We start from the raw sequence: 23,027 nt of genomic DNA on the forward strand, positions 1-23,027 counted from the left end.
AACTCACGAAGGGGCATGTATGGCTTACTTTACAAAAACCCCCAAATTGAATTCAACTTCTTTTAAAATACCGTTTTTTTTTTATTTGGAGAATTTACTACGTTGTACAAAATTGCTACTGGTTTACTACACATCCTTCAAAAGTATTGATGAATACATACATGATACAAATCAGTGGTCTGCCATCTACAGCGGTGCTGCCATCTACAGTACTTTTAAATACACAGGATGAATAAGGGTGCTCTTACAAAAAAGAGGAATAAATTAAACCTTTGAGAGCTAACGCAAAATTGCACTTACTTGTGTTACGTACGTACTTGCATGTGTTATGGTTAGACTAGGAAAACCTCATTTTAGATAGGTTGTTTGCAACAGTATCACTCACATTGGTCAGTCACTATCCCTATAATAATTTGTGATGCAGATACACATTATACTTTGAGATAATGACAAACAATGTTCTTGCCAGGCAATTCAGTTTATATAATCCATACAGTGAGTAAAAAAAGAAAGAATACTGAAATTGTGTGGGTTATTTAAAGTATACAAAGATGTAAAGACTTGAATAATTGCAGAGACGTGACCAAAAAGCAGACAATGTGTGAAATTCAAATTCTCTCCATCTTAGGCAGTTAAATCAGCAGTATTTTTTTTCAGAACAATTTCCATTGAGAACATCTAGCATTCTGTTCTCTTCACATCTGCCATAACTGCCTCTTCCCTGCCAAGTCATTTCTAGAAGAAGCAGCAAGAATTAAACTAATTAAATGATATCTAAACCATACCTCAAAATGAGATGGTAAAATGTAAATCACAAAACCGTGTGACGAGTTCTGAATGTGACAGATATAAGTGAGTTAGTTTGAGACAAAACAAAGGAAGTGCCTGTCAGTTTACATGACTAAAGGCAAAACAGGGTTGTGACCTTTCAGCCCTCATTGATACTTTAACCTGGCTGACAGTGTGTAGACAACATATAAAGTGGGCTGCTCGCGGTGAGCCCCATGGGTACATAGCACGATGAAGAACAACAGCTCAGGCCTACAAACAAATGTCAAGTAGTGGTTTATCCTTGGATAGTGTAGCATTGTAGATTTCAGCATTGTCTATCAGATTGATTACACATTCATCTAGATAAGGCGGGGAGAAACCAGTGTTTTCAAACGTGAATACACTATACATACATGTTAGACTATGACATGTTCATAGGGTCAACTCGTGCTTCCATGCTACATTTTGCCCTTATCATCCTTATAATCTGAGCCATAATGTTCTTCATAATACAGCATAGGGTCAGATGATAATCTAAAATGGAATGCTGGTGTTTGATACTTGGTGATGCTGGTGCTCGACTCAGTAAAAGCAAAATAAAAAATAAAAAGAATATTGGATTTAAATCAACAGGACAAAATAAAAAAGACTAATATGTCAGAAAACAGTAGTAATAATCAATCCGACATGAGTCCAGTTCCAGCGCTCCAGAGTTAATCCAGTGGTTTGCTGCATAACAGAGACAGAGCTCTTGGATCCAGTGGGTTCAGACAGGCAGGCTGACGGGCCAGACTTGGACCCCCGTCTGTGTGAGTGGACATGTACCTGTCTAGTTAGCGGAGGGGAGGGGGGGTGTACAGCCGTCAGCCAGAGGTCTCAGTGTCTGCATGGACCAGGCAGGGTCCTCGTCCAGGCTGGTCCCACACGGTCTCCCCCTCTTCTTTATGACAGGTGTGCGTCACCGTGTTTCAAACTACGCTCGCAAAAAGTACCAGTGACGCTTAATCAGGGAGGTAAAAACAACAAATAACTCAAATGAACCCCCCAAAAATAAAATGTGACGAAAAATATTTTATCCAGTGTAGGAATGTAGTAAGTGGAGGATGTCCAATCTGGTCAGCTGGTCGTGGAGCTCCAGAGAAGGCTGGTGACCGGAGAGGCTTGAGGCTGTCCAGGACCCTTCTCAGAGCTCAGTGGTCAGCAGACCCTTGGGCTTGTGTCCGTCCTCCGTAGACGGCTGCTGGCCCACAACGCTGCAGGAGGAGGGAGGGACACACACACACACACACGATCAGATCCCACACACGCTCACATCTTACCGTATCCTAACCAGTCGGAGCCCTTCGAACACAACCCTAATTATTTGCCTTTCGTAACTGTTTTCAACCGAGTTCAGTCTGTCAAGCTCTATATCAGCATCTACGGCAAAAGAGTGGCTTCTGGATTCAGGGATCAAAGCAGTAGAAAGCAGGAGCTTCAGAATGAGGCAGAGATAGAGGGGGGGGGTGGAGACGAGACTGGAGGCAGGCTGAGGATTTACCTGGTCGCGATCACATTGTGTGTCTGACAGAGTTGAGGGGGGCCGGCCAGAGCCCCTCCATCGGGCTGCAGAGGAGCTGTGACCTTGGCGGGGGGGTCAAGGTCGAGGAGGCCGTTAGTAAAGACACCGGCGGGCTGCGTTAAGAGTAGGGGACAAGGAGGGTGCGGTCAGTCTCTACTAGCCTGCTGCTACGTGATAGGAGGCGGAGGAGCTACACTGGAGGGGTTCTGCAGGGGGGGGAAACCCTGGTGCCTCATACATGACACAGAAGGAGAGAGAGACCCTACAAACTTGTCATCCATCGTTTCATTTGCTCGACCCAACAGAAAACAGCGGTGAAGCGCAGGCTACCGGAGACACGAGGTGTTCCCCCGGGAACCCTAGAGGATGAACACACAGACAGACGGCGCGGGAGAGGGAACACTCACTGCCGCCGTGGGAACGATCCAGCGAGGTGTCGTGATCACAGGCTTGGGCTGGACCGGGGGGAGCTGCAACACAAAACGCCGCAACAGGTTTAACTCTGAGACGCCCTTCCCCAAGGCTCACATTCCCCTGCTTGTACAGGCAGATTCGGGAGCTGCTCTAGAGACTTACTACTGGGGTCGGGTCTGTGAAGTCTATCAGGTTTTCAGTCAGAGGGACACTGGCCTGCTCCTGGTCCTCAGCTTTAGCCTGCACAGCCAGATTACAAACCCAGAAATGGAGAGCGGGAATGCAAATGTCAGCCTTAGCAGCGATGCCACTATCGCAGTGCAAGCAGAAAAGGGACATAGGACCGTATTGATTACCTTAGCAACTAGGCCATCGTTAGTAGTCTCAGAAGGAATTATGGGTAGGGACGGCATCAGATCCTCCGCCAACATTTCTTCACTGAGGATCGAAACATCACATTTAATGCATGTATATATATATATATATATATATATATATATATATATATACACACACACACACACACACAAACAATAATTCAGTTTAAGGAATGGTGTGCTGCATAGGCTCTCGTTTCTTTACGTCAGTGGAGTCTTAAACTCTAATGTAGACAAATATTCTTGAGTTTATGGCTTCTTGATCCCGCTGACAACCAAGGTAAGCTGTAGAGTCACAAGACAGAACCTGAACATACAGAACATGTATCTAGGCAGATCTAGAGCCAGCATGTGACAGCTCAAAACATTTCCAGTTCTCCACCAGGTGGCAGCAGAGAGCTACGTGAAAACAATGTCTTTGTCTTTGCGGAAAAACCTGTGCCATGCATGACCTCCCCACATGAATACAGTTGAAACCTAAAGTGGAGCTTATAGAACAGGACCAGCCTCCAGTCCCTGCATGGCCTGCTCCTGCTCCCTAGTATCCTGGCCCACGGAGAGAGGAAGAGACAGGTGGCCCCTTTAATCTGGGCGTGCCCCAGTTTCTACCTCCCTCCCTCCTTCCCTCCCTTCCTCTCTCTCTCTCTCATGCCTCCTCTCGTCTTGTTCACCTGAGCTGGCACTGTTTAATTGCAACCTGATTTCTGAGGGACCAAGCTACGGTTTGCGTTTACTGTTCTGTATCTTTTCGACCCAAGTGTGTGGTTGAAGGGAGATTAGGGCGAAGGCATCTAGGGCCGTCCCATTAGTCCACGACCTCGTTCTCAGACACACTCCTCCCAGGAGGATTAGAGATCTGTAGGCACCGTCACAGATCCCCCCCCCCCCCCCGCCCTCAACATAATCCACAGACACACACGCAAGCACGGACACACACACCACCCCCCATTACCTAGGTCCGGCAGAGATGAGAGTAGGCTTGAGGAGGTCCCATGACTCCTGCCGTTCAGCTCGTCCGCTCAGAGAGAGAGAGGAGTTGCTGCCCATGCGTCCGCTCCGCACCTTCAACCTGGAGACAGGAGAGCAGCAGGAGGCATGTTGGCAGGCCAGCACGCCGCCCACAGCTCAGCACAGAAAACGGCTCCACTTTGTCATTCAGGGACTTTAGGGTGCAGCTAAGGGGCTAGACTGAAGCCGGACTCAAAGCACATTCCTGCCCCACTATGATAAAAACCATTTCAAGTCTGGTTGGTTATGAGGAACTTTGGTTGGATCCCTAACCTTCACACAGAGGAAGGGCAATTAGTAGAACCCTGGAATATTCCCTCTTAGCTAAGCCAAGTAGAACATACAGTAGAACTAATTGGGTTTTTCCCTGAATCTCACCAGTCTCTGATTCAGTGGGTGATGTCATAAGAATTATTCAAAGCCCCTTGATGAATATTCAAGTGGATAATCAACTTTGGAAGGAGGGTTGTGATAGGCCGGGAGTGCTGAATGCAAGATGACTAAGAGCCTTGGAGAGAGAAAAGAGACCCGACAACCTTGCTGGTTATCCTAAGGACGTGTGTTCATTTGTCAGGAGCCTAACATGACTCTGTAACTGTGCACTTACGAGCACTTTTCAGGGGGTTCCCTGGTGGATGATTGTTTTGAACTGCATCCTTCAGGGAATCAGTGTGTGTGTGTGTGTGTGACGTCTCACCTGGCAGCAGCCTCCTGCATGTTGCAGTTCTTGTCCCCCATCACGACGTGCTCCTCCACGGCGCCCTGCACAGGGAGAGGAACGTTCAGCGGGTCAGCAGCAGACACAGGGATGTGGAGCACCGGGAGGACCACGTGACCCCGGCCGGCGGGCCCTGCTGTACCTTGAGAGCGGCCTCCGCCTGGGCCTTGAGGATGTTGCTTTTCAGGTCCTCCGGGGGGCGCAGTGGAGCAAGCTGCGGGCTGGTGCCCACACTGTTCAGACACTTCTCTGTCAGCTTCACCACATCCTCCTGGGCGCACGTGCAGATGGAGAAAACAAACGGGGAGGAGAGTTAGGGGCTACATCATCCATCACCCACAGAGGAAACGTGGTCCTTCCCAGTAGCCTCTCCCCCTCCCCTCCCTGTAGAAGGATCAGCAGCGTGGCCTGGCAGAGATGGGGGGGGGATAAGCAGCAGACTGGAGTCTCTCCTCTCTGGGACTCCCACGGAGGGGGGAGCCTCGCGCAAGGAATGTTCTTGGGAGAAGCCAAGCCTCTACTACTCCCCTCACACACTTGACAGCATCTCATAGCTCACTAGAACCAAGTCGTTCCATCCCTGCCCGCACACAGTCTCACTTCCTCCAGCCCCAGTCCTCTCTCTCTCTCTCCCCCCTATCGCCGCCCACTCCCCTGACCCCGCTCAGAGGAGGGCTGCGTCGGACCTGGTTGTTCATGTTCATGTTGATGTTGATGTTGGTCCTGGTGGGTCCTGGGCCCTGGCCCGCCTCCAGCTCCAGCTGCTTCAGACGGGCCGCTGCTTCTGTGGGGAACACAGTCAACCAATCACTCACTCAGGCCTCCGCTGTCACGGCAACCAGCACCCACACGCCCTCGGCCCTGGGACACATGGACACGCGAACCCAGGGGGAAGCTCTCTGGGAACGTTTAACGATGAAATCGTTGGATTTGTATCACATTTATTTACGAAACACTTTGTAGTTAGGCGTTTCCCTAAAAGGCTAAAGGCTAAGTGTGTGTGTTGACAGAAGCAGCCACTTCAGAAACATCACCAGTGAGAGAGAGGCTGTCGTCTGCTGCCACACTGGAGGCGGAGGGAGCTGCACTGGGACCCGCCTCCTCTGGCAGGCCTGATGTCGCTATGGGAACAGGTGTCCGGATGACATCATCGATGCAGGTCTCCAACAGATCGTCCACAAGGGGCACGCTGGATTCAGAAAGGAGAGAGAAGGGAAGACGAAGGGGGAGGGAGATAAGCGGGGGAGATACTGAGACCAGAGCGAGGAAGTGAGGTGAGCGTGAGACAATAGGCCACTGATTCACACGGTGGGGACCGGAACTTACCAGAATGTCCATATCATCGATGAGACAGGCTAACACATGTAAGCCTGCTGTGTTAGAATGACATTGGTGGCTTTTATCTTTAATCTGAAACCAATTTTCAACCATCTCTCTGGCTAGCTGTCTCTCTGTCTGGCAGGATGTCTCTCTGCCTGACTGGCTGTCTCTCTGCCAGAGTGACTTGTCTCCCTGACTGGCTGTCTCTCTGCCTGACTGGCTGTCTCTCTGCCTGACTGGCTGTCTCTCTGCCTGACTGGCTGTCTCTCTGCCTGACTGGCTGTCTCTCTGCCTGACTGGCTGTCTCTCTGCCAGAGTGACTTGTCTCCCTGACTGGCTGTCTCTCTGCCTGACTGGCTGTCTCTCTGCCTGAGTGACTTGTCTCCCTGACTGGCTGTCTCTCTGCCTGACTGGCTGTCTCTCTGCCTGAGTGACTTGTCTCCCTGACTGGCTGTCTCTCTGCCTGACTGTCTGTCTCTCTGCCTGACTGGCTGTCTCTCTGCCTGAGTGACTTGTCTCCCTGACTGGCTGTCTCCCTGCCTGACTGTCTGTCTCCCTGCCTGGCTGGCTGTCTCCCTGCCTGGCTGGCTGGCTCCCTGCCTGCCTGGCTGTTACAGCAGGGTCACACAGCAGCAGCCTGAAGTCATGGTAAAAGAGGAGATGAGTTAACACATGCTGCCTGCGGGCAGACACATCTGACACTCCCGTCACAAAGAACATAAGCCATGTAAAATAAGCCCTGGTCTAGTCCTCACACCCTGAGGTCGGAGGGCACGGAGAGACAACAATGGAGATTACACCCCCCCCGCCCCCGCGCGCGCGCCCGCACACACACACCCGCACACACACACACACACACCCACACACACACACACACACAACTACTCATTAACGCACGCAGAGTACATCCCCTTAACACTCGCAGTACACCCTCCCCCAGCCCTCCCCCCACCAAGACACACACATGCACACCCTCCTCCTCTGAACTTTGGGAGGGAAAGGGTGAAGGGGTGGAGGAGGAGGGAGTCACATTCCATACGTGACTGCCGTGAGATTAGACCAGGGTCTGAAAGAGGCTCCGACACAACTGGTTTCAGTTTTCACAGGAAATGTCCCAGAGGTGAAGAAGATGCTTGTGGAGGCAACAAGTACTCCCCAGGGGACCCCTGTGTGAAGTTTGGAGAAACATACGCACACACGCACACACACCATGCCTACTGTAGAAAAAGCATAATGCTGGAGTTAGGGTTTTTCTTTATTGCTTTCCTTTAGCTGGGTCTGAACATAAGAATGTAAACAGGAGGCTAATAAAAGCAGTAACATTAGTAGAGCTGTGCTGTGGTGTCAATCAAGAAATAACATGGATAAACATTGCAATTCAATTATTAAAGTAAGCTCTTTTGATCTCCGTCGATACAGGTCAGCCTGGATATAATGTGCATATCCACACAAGAAAATCTATCAAAATAGATACTTACTGAAAATAATCACAAAAAACGTGGTTCAATCCAATCATTAAATAAAGTACATTCAAAACGACAGATGCGATTTGAAATAATAATAATAGTAGACAGTCACAGTGGTGAGCTTAGAGGTGATGTGAGAGGATAACTAACAGCCAGTCCAGGGATTAAGAGGGGCCTTCCTCCACTAATATATCTGAGGAGCGGGACTTCAGGATTCCATCCTCCTCCTGGCTCCAGTCAACAGGCTGCTTATTGTCCTGGCGCCCCAAACACAGATACCATCTCTGGGCAGTTTCACTGAGGAGGAGGGGTGGGGGGTGGGGGCGGCTCTGGGCAGTTTCACTATGGGTGAAGCATCGTGGGGGGGTGGGGCAGAGGGGTGCTGCCGTGGTGGGGAGGCAGCAGCGGGGTCTGTCTCTCCCCGTGTAACAGTGTCCAGCCTGGGTGAGGTGGGAGATAGAGTGGGGAGGGGGGGGGGTCCTGCTGAGTCCGACCCAGGGTGAAAGTAACAGTGGGAGGGCTGAGGAAGTGTGGATGAGAGGGAGAGGGGATGGGTGAAGGAGGGAGAGAGAGAGAGTAGGGTGGGGCGTTAACAGATAGGAGGAATGCAGAGCAACGGAGGGAGCCAAAGTGAGGGAGGGCCAGGGAGCAGATAACGACGCCAGAAACAGACGGTGAAAAGGGAAGGAATCCGAAAGAGAAGACAGAAAAAGAAGGCCGAGGAAGAAGTGAAGGAGGGTTGCGGTAGCACGTGTCACGGTAGCCCTGCCAGACCGGTAGGGGGAAAAGGAGAGGGCTTAAAAAGCAGTAAAAAGGAGGGGGCAAGAAGCGTGCAGAATCAAGAACAGGAAAATGGGTGTTGGGCGCCACCTACACTCGTGTACCGTCCGTGTGCGTGCATACAACAAATTTGTATCAGCATAGTTGAACTTGAGATCTAGTGCTGCGTTTCTATGGCTGGTAAGATCCGGGTCCAGGATGACGCAACAGGGGGCCAACTACCAGGGCCCTATGGACACGCTGCTGGGTCCTGGAGATTAAGGAGCCGTGCACCTCAAAATCCGGCTTCACCCACAGCTCATCCATCATGCTAGCTGGGCCACATTCCTCTCCTCTCGGTGCACCAGGCCCTCGTCTCCACAGCCCGGGGGGAGTGTCCAAGCCCCGCTGGTGCTCGTCTGGCCGCCAGCTAGATCTTCTCATCAGTGGAGGTCTTAGCCGGCTAAAGCTTTGCCATCAGAAGGAGTCTTAGCGGCGTGGGCCAGATCGTAAAAGAACGCTTTTCCGCGGCTACGAAAGGGTTCTGAATCTCTGGAGCCTACCCTGGTGGTGTCTTTAGCTTTAAAACCTCGGATTTTATAGCTGACAAATTACATCGGTTTTTGGAGATACTGCTGTAGTAAGACTTGGCTTATCTGAGGCAGCTCTGAGGGCTGTGGAGTTCTGCAACTAGTGGGTCAGTCAGAAGAAGTCTTTCCTGTCTATGTTCTGTATGAGGAGGGAGAATGTTCCTCTTGGCAGGGGAGTGAGATGATTGGTGTTGAGGGGAGTGAGATGATTGGTGTTGAGGGGAGTGAGATGATTGGCGTTGAGGGGAGGCGAGTAGAGGATGTAGATCAATGCAAGAGGTCACAGGGGATTGGGAAAAGGCCAAAAGATCACCACAGTATCTACAAAAGCTGAGATGCTCTTGAATCAACGCATCGCTCAAATCATTTCACCACTTCCTACGCTGATTGGGTAGGCAGTCGAAGGAGAAGCAATGCACAAAGAGCCACCGTAGAAGGAGATTTCCCCACAGGCATGAGAGCTGGTACCTCGCCCAGAATCAGGCCCATCCAATAGGCTTGGTTGATTGGTTTAAGCGCAAACTATGCGAGGCGAGTGGCGAAGGGTACATACCTTGCCTCAAGACAAGGCCAGTTTGGTTTCAGTACATCATCATACTAGAACAAAAGGAGAGTTTCAAAACGGCAAGTGAGTTCTATAAGGAAAACATTTAAACTCTTCTAATTACACACAGGAAGGGCAGACACACACACACACACACACACAAACGCATGCACACAAACACCCACACAGCTCAGAGGCAACCACTGTTTATTTTTAATATGTGAAGAAGTCAAAGGGAGACCCCCTTCAAGGCCAAGTAATCCTAAAGGGATAGAGGGATGAAGGAGAGAAGGAGGGATAGAAAGAGAGAAGAGAGAGTTTGTTGTTGCCAACCCAGCAGAGGCCTGGCTGAAGGTACCAGCAGCAGCACCCCCAGTGACCAAGCACACGCTGACAAACACACCATCGCACTCTGGGTGGAGATGAAACCCAAACCCTTCACATGTTTGTTATTCGAACGGGCATGCACACACACATACACACACTTAACACCCACCACCAGACAACCACCTTCCTAGGCTTTTTCCCAGTTAAGCCAAACACAACTACATGCATACACTGCCGCCCCCCCCTGCCCCACAAACACCATCCCAAGCCAGCCAGGCAACTGGAAATAGTTTTCACCCTGGCCCAGAAAGAGAGAGGACTGAGTCCCTAGCCCTGGCCAGGCCTGGTACAGTAGAGTAGACCCCAGCACAGTAGCCGGTCCCATGTCCAGCCCCCGCTGGGCCACTGACAGCAGGAAGGGCCAGATTAGGCAGCTTAACACTCTTATGGCATTAGGGAGCGGCTCACCTCCTCTTCTCTGATTGGCTGCCGCCAGGGCTCCTGGGGAGGGTTTCGATTTCCACGGGGCCGCAGGCGGAGGGGGGGGCCGTGTTGACCACGGGCATGGCCGACCAGGCGCCTCGGGTGAAAGGTGGGGGCTGGGAAGCACATGACACACGTAGAAAATAAACACCTTCTCCTCAAGTGAATATTGGAGTAAACCTGAGCACACTGGATGTACATACGACCCCATGCAGCCTCCCCTACCTTAGTGTCTTTACCAGCACTGACTCCATTGTTGTGTGTATTCGTAGAGGAGAAAGATCTGGCAAGTGAGGGAGAGAGAAAGAGAGGAGGGTGGTCAATCATGTTGCAATGTGTGTGTGTGTGTGTGTTCCACATTCAAGAGAAAGGGAGTGTACGGTAGGTCATCCAAGTCCAGTACAGGCTGAACTGGGAGTGTCAAAGTGTGAAGATAACCAGATTCATCCTCTCCCAGCCCAGCCCAGCGCACATACAAAACCAGCCAGACGGCAGCCTGACAGCGACACGCATCTACAGACGCGTGTGCTCGGAAGTCTGTGTGCAAACGAATCCAATTGTGTGTGTTTTTGTTGTGTGCCGTGTGAGTCATGTTTATCTGGCTCCCTTGAGTCAGGTCTTCCACTCTCCTCCAGCAACAGAAGAGAGATTCAAAACACAGCTTGAGGAAAGAGATTATTCCACCAGTGGGCTTTTCTAGTGCAACTAGACACTAAACACCTCAATACTCACTCTGGGGGTTTGTTGTGGCCTGTGAGAGGAAACAGAAGACAGAACATGGAAATCATCAGTGGGCTTGTCTCGTCAGCGCCATCACGCAGTACAACTCAGATTCATAACTAATATATAACATGAGAAACATGTGGACTGGCTCCGAAATGGATATTGATCGGATGATCCACTATCCTTCCCTGTGTGTGTGTGTGTGCGTGTGTGTGTGTGTGTGCGCGCGTACGTATCCACTCACCCCTGTTCTGCATGGTTCTTCTGGAGTACCGGCGACTGGGTCTCCTCTCGAAGGATGCCGACCGTCGGGCCTTGCTAGCCTTGGTGGTCTGGTACTCCGTCTTCCCACTGGAGCAGAGAGGACAGTCAGCCAGTCAGCCGGTCAGTCAGTCAAACGTCCCCATGTACACCCAGCATGCGTCGGCCCCGTAATGGGATTGGGGACGGTACCTGTAGCGGAAGCGGGACCCCATGCGGATGAACCCGGAGCGCGCCGAGCCCTTCTGGACGGGGCCGCGCAGCCGGAAGAAGGCGTGGTGCTCCACGGCACACTTCCACAGGTGCTTGCAGGCCTTGGGGTGGTCCATGCGGAACACAAACGTGTGCTCCTGCTCCTTCCCCTACGAGAAGGCGCAGGACCGAGAGAGACACAGAGACAGAAACAGGAGGATAGAGACCAAGAGGAGGAGAGGCACACAAGAGAAAGGGAGAGATAGAAATTGAGAGAAGAGACAGAGAAAACGACAAATAAGTGTTGGATTGATTCTAGTAAGTATCAACTGCTGCAACGTGGAACCAGAAAGAAGACAAATACAGTGAATGGAGTCAGGCCTTGAAAGTGGGGAGCAGACGGTACATGATTTGATGTGGACTGGGCTTGTTTACGTTCATACATTTCTGTATTGCGGGGGGTGAAAAACACAGAAAGGAATAATTCCAGTGAAATATGTCCCTCGTTTTCCAGCAGTCCTTGGAGGCTGTGGGTGAACACACAGAGCCACACGCACACACACACCCAGATGGTGGGCGCCATGCAGTTCCCAGTCACTCATTAACCTCGTGTTCCAGAAGGAGTCTGGATAAGGCCAGTGAGTGAACAACCTTGTGTTGAACTGCCCTGTAGTGTCCAGGAATGTTCTGCTAAAAGGCAGTTCTCTACAGATCCCCGTCTATTGACCTGCTGCAGGCCACTCGCACCAGGCTGGCTCCGTCAAGACTGACACACACACACACAACTGGCTTCTCCTTTCTCCCCACAAGGGATTAGAACGCAACTGAAATACTCTGCAACATTAAACCAGTCATCCAGTCACCAGCATCCAGGCACACACGCACACACTGCCTAATGTATTGAGGTGTGAGTGTGTCAGAGTCAGTGCCAGGGCCTTGTTAGCCAGGGCGCTATTTGCACATTAGCAGCTGGACAGCTTTACGGGGTGCTGAGAACCGTGGATGCCTCGCATGCCGGGGGGAGGGAGAGACTAAAGCTGCTCCTGTAACTCTGACTGGAGCCTGGCCAGTCAGTCAGCCAGACCACCAGCCAGTCAGTCAGCCAGTCCACCAGCCAGTCAGTCAGCCAGTCCACCAGCCAGTCAGCCCGCCAGCCAGTCCACCAGCCAGTCAGCCAGCCAGTCAGTCAGTCAGCCAGTCCCCCAGCCAGTCAGTCAGCCAGCCAGTCAGTCAGTCAGCCAGCCCACCAGCCAGTCAGTCAGCCAGTCCACCAGCCAGTCAGCCAGTCCTCCATTCAGTCAGTCAGCCAGCCAGTCCGCCAGCCAGTCAGTCAGTCAGTCAGCCAGCCAGCCCACCAGCCAGTCAGTCATTCAGTCAGTCAGTCCGCCAGCCAGCCAGCCAGCCAGCCAGTCAGTCAGTCAGCATCACACATACAGCCTTCACCTGAAAAGGCTGCCCAGGGCCTCCTGGACAGACACAAACACAGATGAGAGATCTACACGTACACACACTCTCTCTCTGTCTTTAACTCTCTCCCTCTCCTGCTGCTAATGAGCTCACACACCGTACTGGGGAAGGCAGATGAGAGCAGTTGGCTGCTGCAGGTGGAACTAAATACATTCCAGAGGCCCGCTACCACACACACACACACACACACACACACACACACACACAGTTATAAAACCAGCTTAGTGGAGCCTGCAGCGATGCTTTGCAATAAGGCCGTTTCATTTTCATTTCAATACAAAGCCTTGGTATTACCAGTGCAACAGTGAAAGTATGCGAGGTTGACAGGCACCGCGCAGACGCTATCTCGCTGTAGAAGGACAAAACAAGTCGAGACTGAGAACAAACTCTTCGTCCCCGTGTCTGCCATCAGAACAGAAACATGGGGACAGAAGCACGGTGTTCTGAGGTAACATTACGACAGCATTGACGCAAGCCAACATGATGTCACATGCCGTTCGTGATGAGAGACTGGGGAAACTGCAGGGAATTTGAACAGGGAATTTGATCAGAAATCCACCAGAGGCCCCCTATCACAACAGTGGATCCACAGAGAAACCGTAGGGTGCAGACAGACATGCAAGAGTGATGCACATGGAAACAGGAATCTAAGCTTCTGCAGGATTTGAGCAGAGACAGATGAGATCCAGGCTCCCAGTCCACATGATCGCTCCTCCCTCTACAGCAGTGCTCTTCAACCCTGCTAATCGGGGCCCACTGTCCTGGATGGCTTACATCAGGGATGGAAATTAGCACCCGCCACCAGCCAAATGCGGGTGATTTTGTGTTGTGGCGGGTACATTTGCTTCACCTACCGGCCACCGTGGCGGGTAAATAAAATTATTACAAGGCTGTTCTTAACGTTCTGCGGTCAATTATTTATCGATAACAGACCGTTGCTATGTATAATTGGGAGCCTCGGATTCACGTCTTTCGTAGCACTCCGCAAGTAGTCCGGTAACTTTTCAACTCCAGCGTACTCCGTTGCTTAGCGACGTCAGCTGATTTGAAGCCTAAAGAATATTCAACGTCTACGAATGGTAACATATAAATTGTAATAAGACACACATAAGTTTTTTTTTTGGCAAGTAGCCGTGTAATAAGCTGGATAATGTATAGAAGGCCGTTGTCATTATCGGGAAAATAATCCCCTTCAGAGTGGAGCTACGGTTCGCCCTGTCGTGGAAGAAGAACGCTCAGGAAAGCACCTCTGAAACTTCAGAATCTGATTCTGATGAGCAGGAGTAAACTGTACTGGGATTGGGGAGGATGGGTGGAGGAATGTTTGTTGTTTAATCTGCCCTACTCATTTAATGAAATGTATATCAGTTTGTGGTTTGTGTATGTATAAAAGAGAAAGTGTCAGTGTTTCATTGAGACTGAGATTAAATAAACTGCTTAAGTATTGTAGATCTTGTAGTATTAATTTTCACATGCAGTTACACATTGTCGGTTAAAAACAAGAAAGTGGCTGGTAAAAACATTGAGTGGCCGGTAGATTTTGAAATCCACCAGCCACAGTGGCCGGTGGACAAAAAATGTAATTTCCATCCCTGGTTTACATGTTTCCCTCTTCCAACATACCCCATTCAAATGAATGAATGGGTCATTATCAGGCTTCTGCAAAGCTTGATGACAACCCATTCATTTGAATCAGGGGTGTTGGAACAGGGAAACATCGAAAACACTGCAAGGCGGTGGGCCCTGAGGACCAGGGTTGAAGAACATGGATCTAAAGGGATTGAGACTGGCACACACAGACACAGGGCCCTACATGCTGGGGTTAGGGGAGCTGGGTGTGGGATTCAGTGCACACTGGAGAAAGAAGGACAGAGATTCAGGACAGTGCTAGTTGGTTACTCCATGTGAATGTGTATGTGTGTGTGTGCGCGCATCGGGGGTTGGTTAATTACCTCTTCTGCTTCCTGTACCTGTTCATCATCCTCTACCACCACCAAGGTCAGCTTGCTTTTCTTAAAGTCCAAACGAGTGATCTTAGGCCTGGGACACGGACACACACAGACACAAAAATACATAATGCATGTACCCTCAATGAGCACGTTTTGTGGTACCATAACAGCCTTGGTGTTAGTATGTCAGCTGACAGGAGGTTTGGAGAGAAGCTGTTGAGGTCTCACCAGAAGAAGAGTCCGATCTTGGTCTCTCCCTCAAACACCAGCACTCCAGTGGGGGTTAGGCCTAGGCTGTACTCATTACCATCTCGTGCCTGGGGAATGGGGCAGGACACACACACACACACACACAGTGTGTCAGCTGACACTTACCATCACCACTGACAGAAATGAAACAGCAGTGGAGAATACACCATTAGCCTGTGTGTGTGTTGCTCACCTTAACCATGTGCATGTCCACTCCATACATCTCCAGCCACTTTGCTTTGTTCAGGTAGTTGATCTCTGCCTGCGCCGGCATCTGACCTCTGTTATGGACAGAGGAAACGTCAGGGACAGACAGAGGATATCTCCCGTGGCGCGAGGATACTATATCCTCCACAGGCGGGGACAGGAGTGATTCCTCAGCAAACCTTAAACCCCCCCCCACTCTGCACAGACCCCAACCAGCTAGGAGGAGTAATGACTGATGGTGAACTGTCAACCTGGAGGAAGTTATTACAGCATGTAGTCGCAGCATGTGTTCTGAGTTTAGAGGGGAGCGGATTTATCACTCTGTGTGTCTGTGTTTTAGAGTCAAGTTCAGGGTAACCTCTTTGGACAGCACTTGGATATACTGTATTAGTCCTTTTTTACGACTGAGGAATGTCGTAAACTGAGGGCTGCCCGCCTGTACTCCTGGCGCGCTGGCTAGCTACTGTCCTGCCTGTCATCATCATCATCATCATCATCACTTTCTACGGTGTTGAGCCGTAGAGACTTTACATTAGTTCAGGTCTGATAGTGATACAGATAGACGTTGTCCATGTCCACTGGTTAGGCCGTCTCATATCCTGGGCGTTTTACTGGCTGATGGAGAGCTCGTCCTGGGGGGTTTCCACCATGTGTACCTGCATTCCTTCCAGGAGTTGAAGATGGCCAGCTCCATGGATTCCGTCTGCTCTGGCGTGAAGCGGAACTCTGACACCAGGTCTAGAGCGTGCTCTGTGGGGTCACAGTCTCCCAGCTCAGCTGAAACACAGAGCAGGAATACTACACATTAACCCCCAGGGCTCATCACCAAATCCTTCCATTCAACCTGCAGATAACCCTGTCTGGCTGCAGGCGAGATAACGAGAGCTGTATGTCATCAGAGAGAGGGGGATGGAGAGAGAGGAGGAGATGGAGTGAGAAAGAGAGAGATTAGGGATGCCGTTCGACCATGAGTGGAAAATAGGTTACAGGGGTCAGGTGGGTGGGGTGGGGTCAGACGATGGTAGAGGTGACATAGCAGATAAGGATGTCCCCTCCTGGTCAAATAATTAAAATTCCATCCAGGGATTAGTCACACCTTCATTTTGGATTTGGAGAGATGATCGAGCAAGAGAATTAGAGGAAGAAAAGTAAACTGACATGAGAGAAAAAGCGAGGGAGAACTAGGCAGGAATGGCAAGATTAGGGGGCCTTTGTAGAGGCCAGGGCTATAATGAGTTGGCATTTACCCTACAGAGAAGCTGGAAGAGCGAGCGAGAGAGCAAGAGAGAGAAAAGGGGGAGAAGGAGAGAGGGGAGGGAGTAGAGACAGTGTGGTGAGCCAGCTCCATTCAATACAACCCTGGAGTGTCCATTCACAGTCTGTCACTGGAACAAACCATGTCCATGACTAAGGGAGATTATGGTTTGTATAAAAAGGTGAATGCCAATAAATAAATAAAAAAACTGGAGGAGAAAGTGTATACCCACAATCAAACATGTTAACTGACGTGTAAAGAAAAGGATACACAAAGTCTTTTAAAGGGTACATGATGACATACCTTGCAGTGAAAATCCAGCCAATTCCACGGCTGTATCAAAGGGACACTCTAACCTGAGTTAGACAGGAAAGGAGACAGTTATCCGTGTTGCTCTAACCAATTACTGTTCACGTTAGCCACCAGCGTAACGTGCTTTCAATATACCTTTTTGCCAACGACAGCATATTGTACAAGCCATCTGGTAGTCCGTGTAAATACAACCTCACCACCACATTGCAGGTTGGATGGAATCCCCCCCCGCCTAGGCATCCCATCCACTCTCTGTGTTATTGGATTGCTGTGCAACACAACACTAATCCCACTGCAGTGAAATTTGATACTAATAATGCACAATCTACTTACAACACATGTGAACAGCATCATTCCTACATCCATAAGTAATCCTGTAAGCTCCTTACTACCATTCACATCTGTGATGAGAACATAATAGATGGCAGGATATAAAGAATATGCTTTATAGAGGAGGTCATTATGCGTTCGACCTGCAGACCTATTAGGTACAACGCGGCAGGGACAGCAAACAGTGCGCGCGCACTGGAAGGAAGACACGGGCTACTTACTTGCCACTAAGAATGTCTTGCTTTAGCTGTAATACGAAGAGGTATCTGAAACGAGAGAGTGGGAAGCGGTTCAAACACGAGTCCTGGCCAGCACCAGAAGCTGCAGCCCCGGCGGCGGGCCACGTCCAGGTGAGATCCCATCCGAACTCACCTGGTCAGCTCTTCGTGCAGGTTGTTGGGTTCTGACGAGTAGAACTTGACCCTCATGTGAAGGCAGTAGGGGGGTCCGACTGCGGGGCAGCAGGACACAAGCGACACACAGAATGAGGGTGGAGTGGTTACCACGTGTGCAGGTTATGGGATGTGTGCGTGGCGTCATCAAGCCGTGAGGGTACTTACTCTTCACTTGTTTTTTGATGCTTTTTGTTACGTCAAGCCAATGCTGCAAAGAGACGCATAAACATGCATTTATTTGATGTTGAAATACTGGATGATGGCTCTTAACAGGGAGACGCATTGCAAATACCTTTTATTTCAGTGAGGGTCATTATGAAACGCAACTGGACAAATATAAAAGAGACACAGTCCAAAGTATCTACACAGGCCTTGAATACACAGTACCCGGTATTTTCTATTGAGGGTTTTCAGCTGTAACTCTTGTCTGAAAGTACAGAGTATGTCAAGCATGAACAATAAAGAGGGACAGGCAGGGGAGGAGGAGAGCAGGGCTGGGTGTTTGGTTGAGTGTGTGTGTGTGTGTGTGTTTACTTGGAAGAAACGGAAGGTCTCTGCCACTCTCCTCTCTCCCCCACATTCCTCTTTGCAGCCCTCCCTCCCTCCTCCTTTTCCCTGTGCCCTTCACACCGTATCAGCTAGTCCTAGCTTGGATTTGGACAGACGTTTATCCGGAAAGAACTGGACTTGGAACATACAGTCCGACCATGACTACCACAAGCCTTGTGGCCAAACGCCACGGTCGGAAAATCATCACTTGTTCATCACAGGCTTCTGTGACTCACAGTGTGTCGTCAAGTGAATGGTTAACTAGACAGCAAGCCCACCTGACTCCCAGAGTGCGTGACGGCAGGGAAACTGAGTCAGTCGGTCACTAAAGCAGCTTTAGTCTTTTCTTACCGGTACTTGCGCTGAGTCCATGAAGCGCAGGCCAAAGTAGTCCTTCTCTACGATGTCCAGGTGGTACATAATCTGGTCAAACAGCTCCTCACCTTTCGCTTTTTTCTGATGAGGACAAACATTATTTGATTAAAAGAGGCCGCACTGCAAAAAAGATCTTAAACAGACGGCACAGCAGGCATCTGTAGAGAATACAGTTTATTCATTAAACATATATCATTTGGGTGGTTAACATTTCGCCATGTTCTTACACAAGCAGGATGTGGACATTTTAAATGATCACACATTGTACCAGTGAGTGAATCATAGACGACGGCAGGTTTGACTGGCTTTAAAACAGGCATGTTGCCATTTAAGTTCCCAGTCAGAGCTCCAGTCCTTCTGGGAACATGAGACTGATCCAGGCCTGACCCAGTGTTTCTGCTGTCTGACAGCCAGTACCAGTCTCTGCTCTGCTCCCAGCCTAGAACAGTAGGCTGGACACACACACACACACACACTTTAACCAACTTCCAAAACAGCGCGAGGCACCGCTACAGGGTCGCCATGGTAACTTGGGAAAAGTGCACCAGCACAGCAGCGTTGACGGGAAAGGCCACATGACCCGGCCTACAGAACTGTGCAGAGCTGCATGGCTGTCTTAGGATAATGACCGATCCACACAGGCCACAGCCTATCAAAACACCCCCTCCCCAGTCAGACACAGCAATAACAAATGCTGTGGTTGGTCGGTAGCAGATCCCTCCCCTCTGGGGTCTTTTTGTGTTCAAGGTGACACAGTACGAGATCAAAGTGACAAGAGAAAATGCCCTGTGCAGTAGACCTGGAGGGCATGTTTCAAGCCATCTGACTCCTGGGGGACTAAGAAAGTAACCAGCAGCTAGGTTACTGAATCCAATTTGCCAATATATATATATATTGTTTAACTAAGTTTGTTTAACTAGGCGTGAACTTCCAAGAATGCTCAGAATAATTCTGTACCACTCCTGACATTCTGAAGAAACCCGTTTTCCTCAGCTACTGTACATAAAACCCTGTGACCCTAATAAATGAACACATCAATTAGCAATGTGGACACATGCTAGCACTTTCCACCTGGTAAAAGCTACACAACTGAGGATGTGTAGAGGGGGATCCGCAGAATTGACAATAAAGTTGAAGTTGAAAAGAATTCTCTTAGGTCTTGGGATGGGAGAGTACATTTCCCGATCAGTAAAGAGAGGTATTTTAGCAGCTGGAGCTTTGACCCTACCAGACACATTGCAGACCCTAACTTAGGCCAAGTGCTAGGCCCAGGCCCCCCTCCAGTGTTCGCCTCACCCGGACACTCAGGCAGGCCCCATGCTAGTTGGCATAGCTGACAAAGCGCCCCCGCGGCCTGGGAGAGGGGACACAAAGGGGCCATTGTGCGCTCCGGTGCACCCTGGGCCTCGCTGGCCTGCCTGCAGCATTGTTCACCAGAGGTTTCCAGCCTGCCGGCCCAACAGCCCAGGCCTGCCTTCTGAGGCACTGCTACATTCCTCAGACCCACTTCTCCACGCATGCAAGTCAGTCTCACCGAGGAGGGGGGGGGGGGGGGGGAGGTCCAGTACACCTCCCTAATGTAAGTCTCAACCTATAAAGTTGAGTGGAGGGAGAGAGGGAGGGAGAAAAAGAGGAGAGGAAGGAGACAGATGTGTGTATAGCAGTACTGTGTCACAATAGAGGTGAGTTAGAGGGCTGTGTACTCAGCCTGCGAAGAGACATGACTGCTGCTTTTGAGGGGTAACCCAAGGAAACCCCATTGGAGTAGACATACCAAACCCAGCATTTATTAACCATCCTGCCATGGGTCATAAAACACGCCCAAACACACACAGTTATTCAGAGTTGTCTTTAACACTCAAGGGTTGTTTTTCTTAACATCAAATCCCAAACTTTGTCGAGGCCCTTGTTTCTCTAGACCAGATTTTGGGGAGGAACTTGCTTTAACAGTGACAGGTTAAACAACCAAAGCAAGCCAGCTCTGCTCTCTTACACTCATCAAAGCCACCATGGGAAAACAAGGGTCATATTGAGGTAAGCCTGCATCAATTAAGCCATGATCATACAGAATAAATAGTCTTTAGAATCACCTCTAAAGCAAGCCTGACACTTCTGAGTTAACTACTAAGAATCCATTACATTAATGAATCAACCGTACTATGGGAACTACTAAGTTTCCCACAATAATTAAAGGATACTTCAGTCAGGTCAGAGACAGATAGAGGTTACAACTACCACAAGTGCTAGATTCATCCAGCATACGAGCTTAGAACAAACTTCCCAAATAGGCTTTTCTATAACAGCACCCTGAGGTTGTTTCATTCTCAAACAAAACACAACGCCTGAGTAGAAAAGCCATCAACTAGCTGAACTGGTCGTGCTGATGGGGATGCTAGGAATACGGGAATATGAGATTACCAGACAAGCAGGAATTTTACCGGTCTGACAGCTGGAATGTCTTGTAAATTATAAACCAGCAGAATCAAAGAAGGCATTATGAGGTGAATGTAACAGTATTCCTTTGTCGGCATTTCCAGATTTCTGCAAAGACAGATTCTGTCTCTTGTGGCAGTGCAGCCTGCAAGCCTTCAAAGTCATCCTCCATAGCTCCTACAGACCAACTAGTGATACTCTGGTGACTGTCTGGTCTATTTGGAAACTGAAAAGACAGAAATGTATAAGCAGGCCTACTATTAACTAGCAGGAAAAGGATGAACAGCTCTCTGGCTTTACTAAGATCAAAACAAAAATGGCATCAACATGGAAGTGTAAAGCGTAAGACATTCTCTAATCTATGATTCTTGGCTCCTCTCTGTTGACTTGGCTTCAGATGATACAACATGTGACCAATGTGTTCCAGAAGAAGGGATCATGGTATTACAGGTGATCAGGAGCACAAACACACACACACACACTAACACGCGTTCAGTGTGTCAAATGACTCAAAGCCCCGTAAACTAAGACAGGAGTTGCCAGTTTCAAAATAGTCCTGCTCCTTTTAAATGCTCTATTAAACATAGAGACATGTACCACTGGTAGGACCTGTTGTCCATCCCAGAATATAAATCCCAGATCTACCACTTGCTCCAAATATCTAAGAATTTAGTCTCCTAGTCGGTCTTTTTTGGCTTTGTCTGACTCACCGGTAGATCCACACTGACATCTGTTCCGTCCAGTAGGGACACTCGGCAGGTGATGATGGACTTGGCGTCGCCTGCGGCAGGGATGTGTGTGGTGGCTCGCTGTGCCTCTCGAAGGCGAGATTTCTCCGCGTGCTTACGGATGGACCGCCGGCCCAGAGTCCGGCGGAGGAAACTCAGCATGGTGCAAGACTAGCGGGTGACCACTGGGGAGGACAGGGTTACAAGCCTACGTTATTGTCAGACAAATCACCAGTAAAATCTATTGTATTAAATTCAAATATCCCTATGTTAGAAACGTTACTGTGCAGAGAACTGTTAAGATTTTGAGCTAACTAAAACTTACCCTGGCTATTATTAGTTAGCTAACATATGGACTGAAATATCTATTAACATGGCACAAGCTAGATACCCAAGTAACCTTATTAAAGCAGCCACAAATGTTCAATAATTAGCTGCCAGACTTGCCTAACGTTGTTACAAACAACGACGTAGGTAGTTGTTAGCTTAAGCTAGCTATGCTAGCTTTTTGCTAGTCGTTGGTTAGCTAACTAGAAAGCTAGCAAGCTAAGAAACAATCCAAACTAGCCAGTTATGTACGCTTACAATTAAGCCAATAAACTAACCGCTAACATTGAAAAGCAAAAGCTAGCCGCAACAAACTAGTGCAGCGGATAGAGTGCAAAACAGCAACAGGTTCTCCTGCTAAGTGTGTCAGGTCGAGCCTTGTGATGATGCTGTGGGAACAGATGAAAGAACTCCGACATACACTTGTTGTGTCTCCGAACAACGACAAACACTTGTAGCTAGCTAGATCCTGGTTATAAAATAATACTTACAAAGCACTTGCCGTATTCTAAAAGGCGAGAGGGTCCACTCGCATTGTCCACGGTCACGAAATAGCTTAATAAATCCACATGGTTAAAAAGTTTACTTCTTTCTACCCTCGACTACTAGTAGGATAATTTCCTCCCTCCCTCTAAGAAAAGTGGGAGGCAGGAGAGCAAAGCAGACCCCCCCCCCCCCCCCCCCCCCCAGGATATGACGTATCGATAAATCCTTGACCAAACTCAGAGGAGACCGTTTTCATAAACGGGCTGTTTTCGATATTTTAATGAAGAGCGTTATAATAAATGTGGAAAATATTATATTTAATTATTTGCTGAATGTAAATTCATAATTATTAGAATGCACAAACATTTACCGTAGCTATGTATAAACAAGTGTGTTTCCTGAATACAACTTCATAGAAAATGTACGTCTTGTCTATAACTTATAATAATAA

At 49.3% G+C, this 23,027-nt stretch overlaps 1 protein-coding gene across 1 annotated transcript; it reads right to left on the reverse strand.

Annotated features, from left to right (window-relative positions):
• Positions 1-80: 80 nt before the first annotated feature.
• Positions 81-22,722, reverse strand: epb41l5 (erythrocyte membrane protein band 4.1 like 5). The gene is made up of 26 exons (XM_067257358.1): positions 22,582-22,722; positions 21,746-21,948; positions 18,579-18,683; positions 17,844-17,886; positions 17,656-17,734; positions 17,505-17,549; positions 16,945-16,997; positions 16,043-16,163; positions 15,373-15,460; positions 15,159-15,247; positions 14,934-15,021; positions 11,515-11,684; positions 11,306-11,412; positions 11,071-11,089; positions 10,564-10,621; positions 10,324-10,454; positions 5,884-6,038; positions 5,536-5,633; positions 4,992-5,120; positions 4,829-4,893; positions 4,076-4,192; positions 3,103-3,184; positions 2,909-2,986; positions 2,740-2,802; positions 2,312-2,445; positions 81-2,024 (listed from the first exon to the last, which is right to left on the reverse strand). Exons 2-26 carry the CDS (start codon positions 21,923-21,925, stop codon positions 1,955-1,957), a joined length of 2,367 nt encoding a protein of 788 aa, XP_067113459.1. The 5' UTR covers positions 21,926-21,948; positions 22,582-22,722; the 3' UTR covers positions 81-1,954.
• Positions 22,723-23,027: the final 305 nt, after the last annotated feature.

This window comes from Osmerus mordax, chromosome 2 (assembly GCF_038355195.1).
Source record: "Osmerus mordax isolate fOsmMor3 chromosome 2, fOsmMor3.pri, whole genome shotgun sequence".
Taxonomy (NCBI): domain Eukaryota; kingdom Metazoa; phylum Chordata; class Actinopteri; order Osmeriformes; family Osmeridae; genus Osmerus; species Osmerus mordax.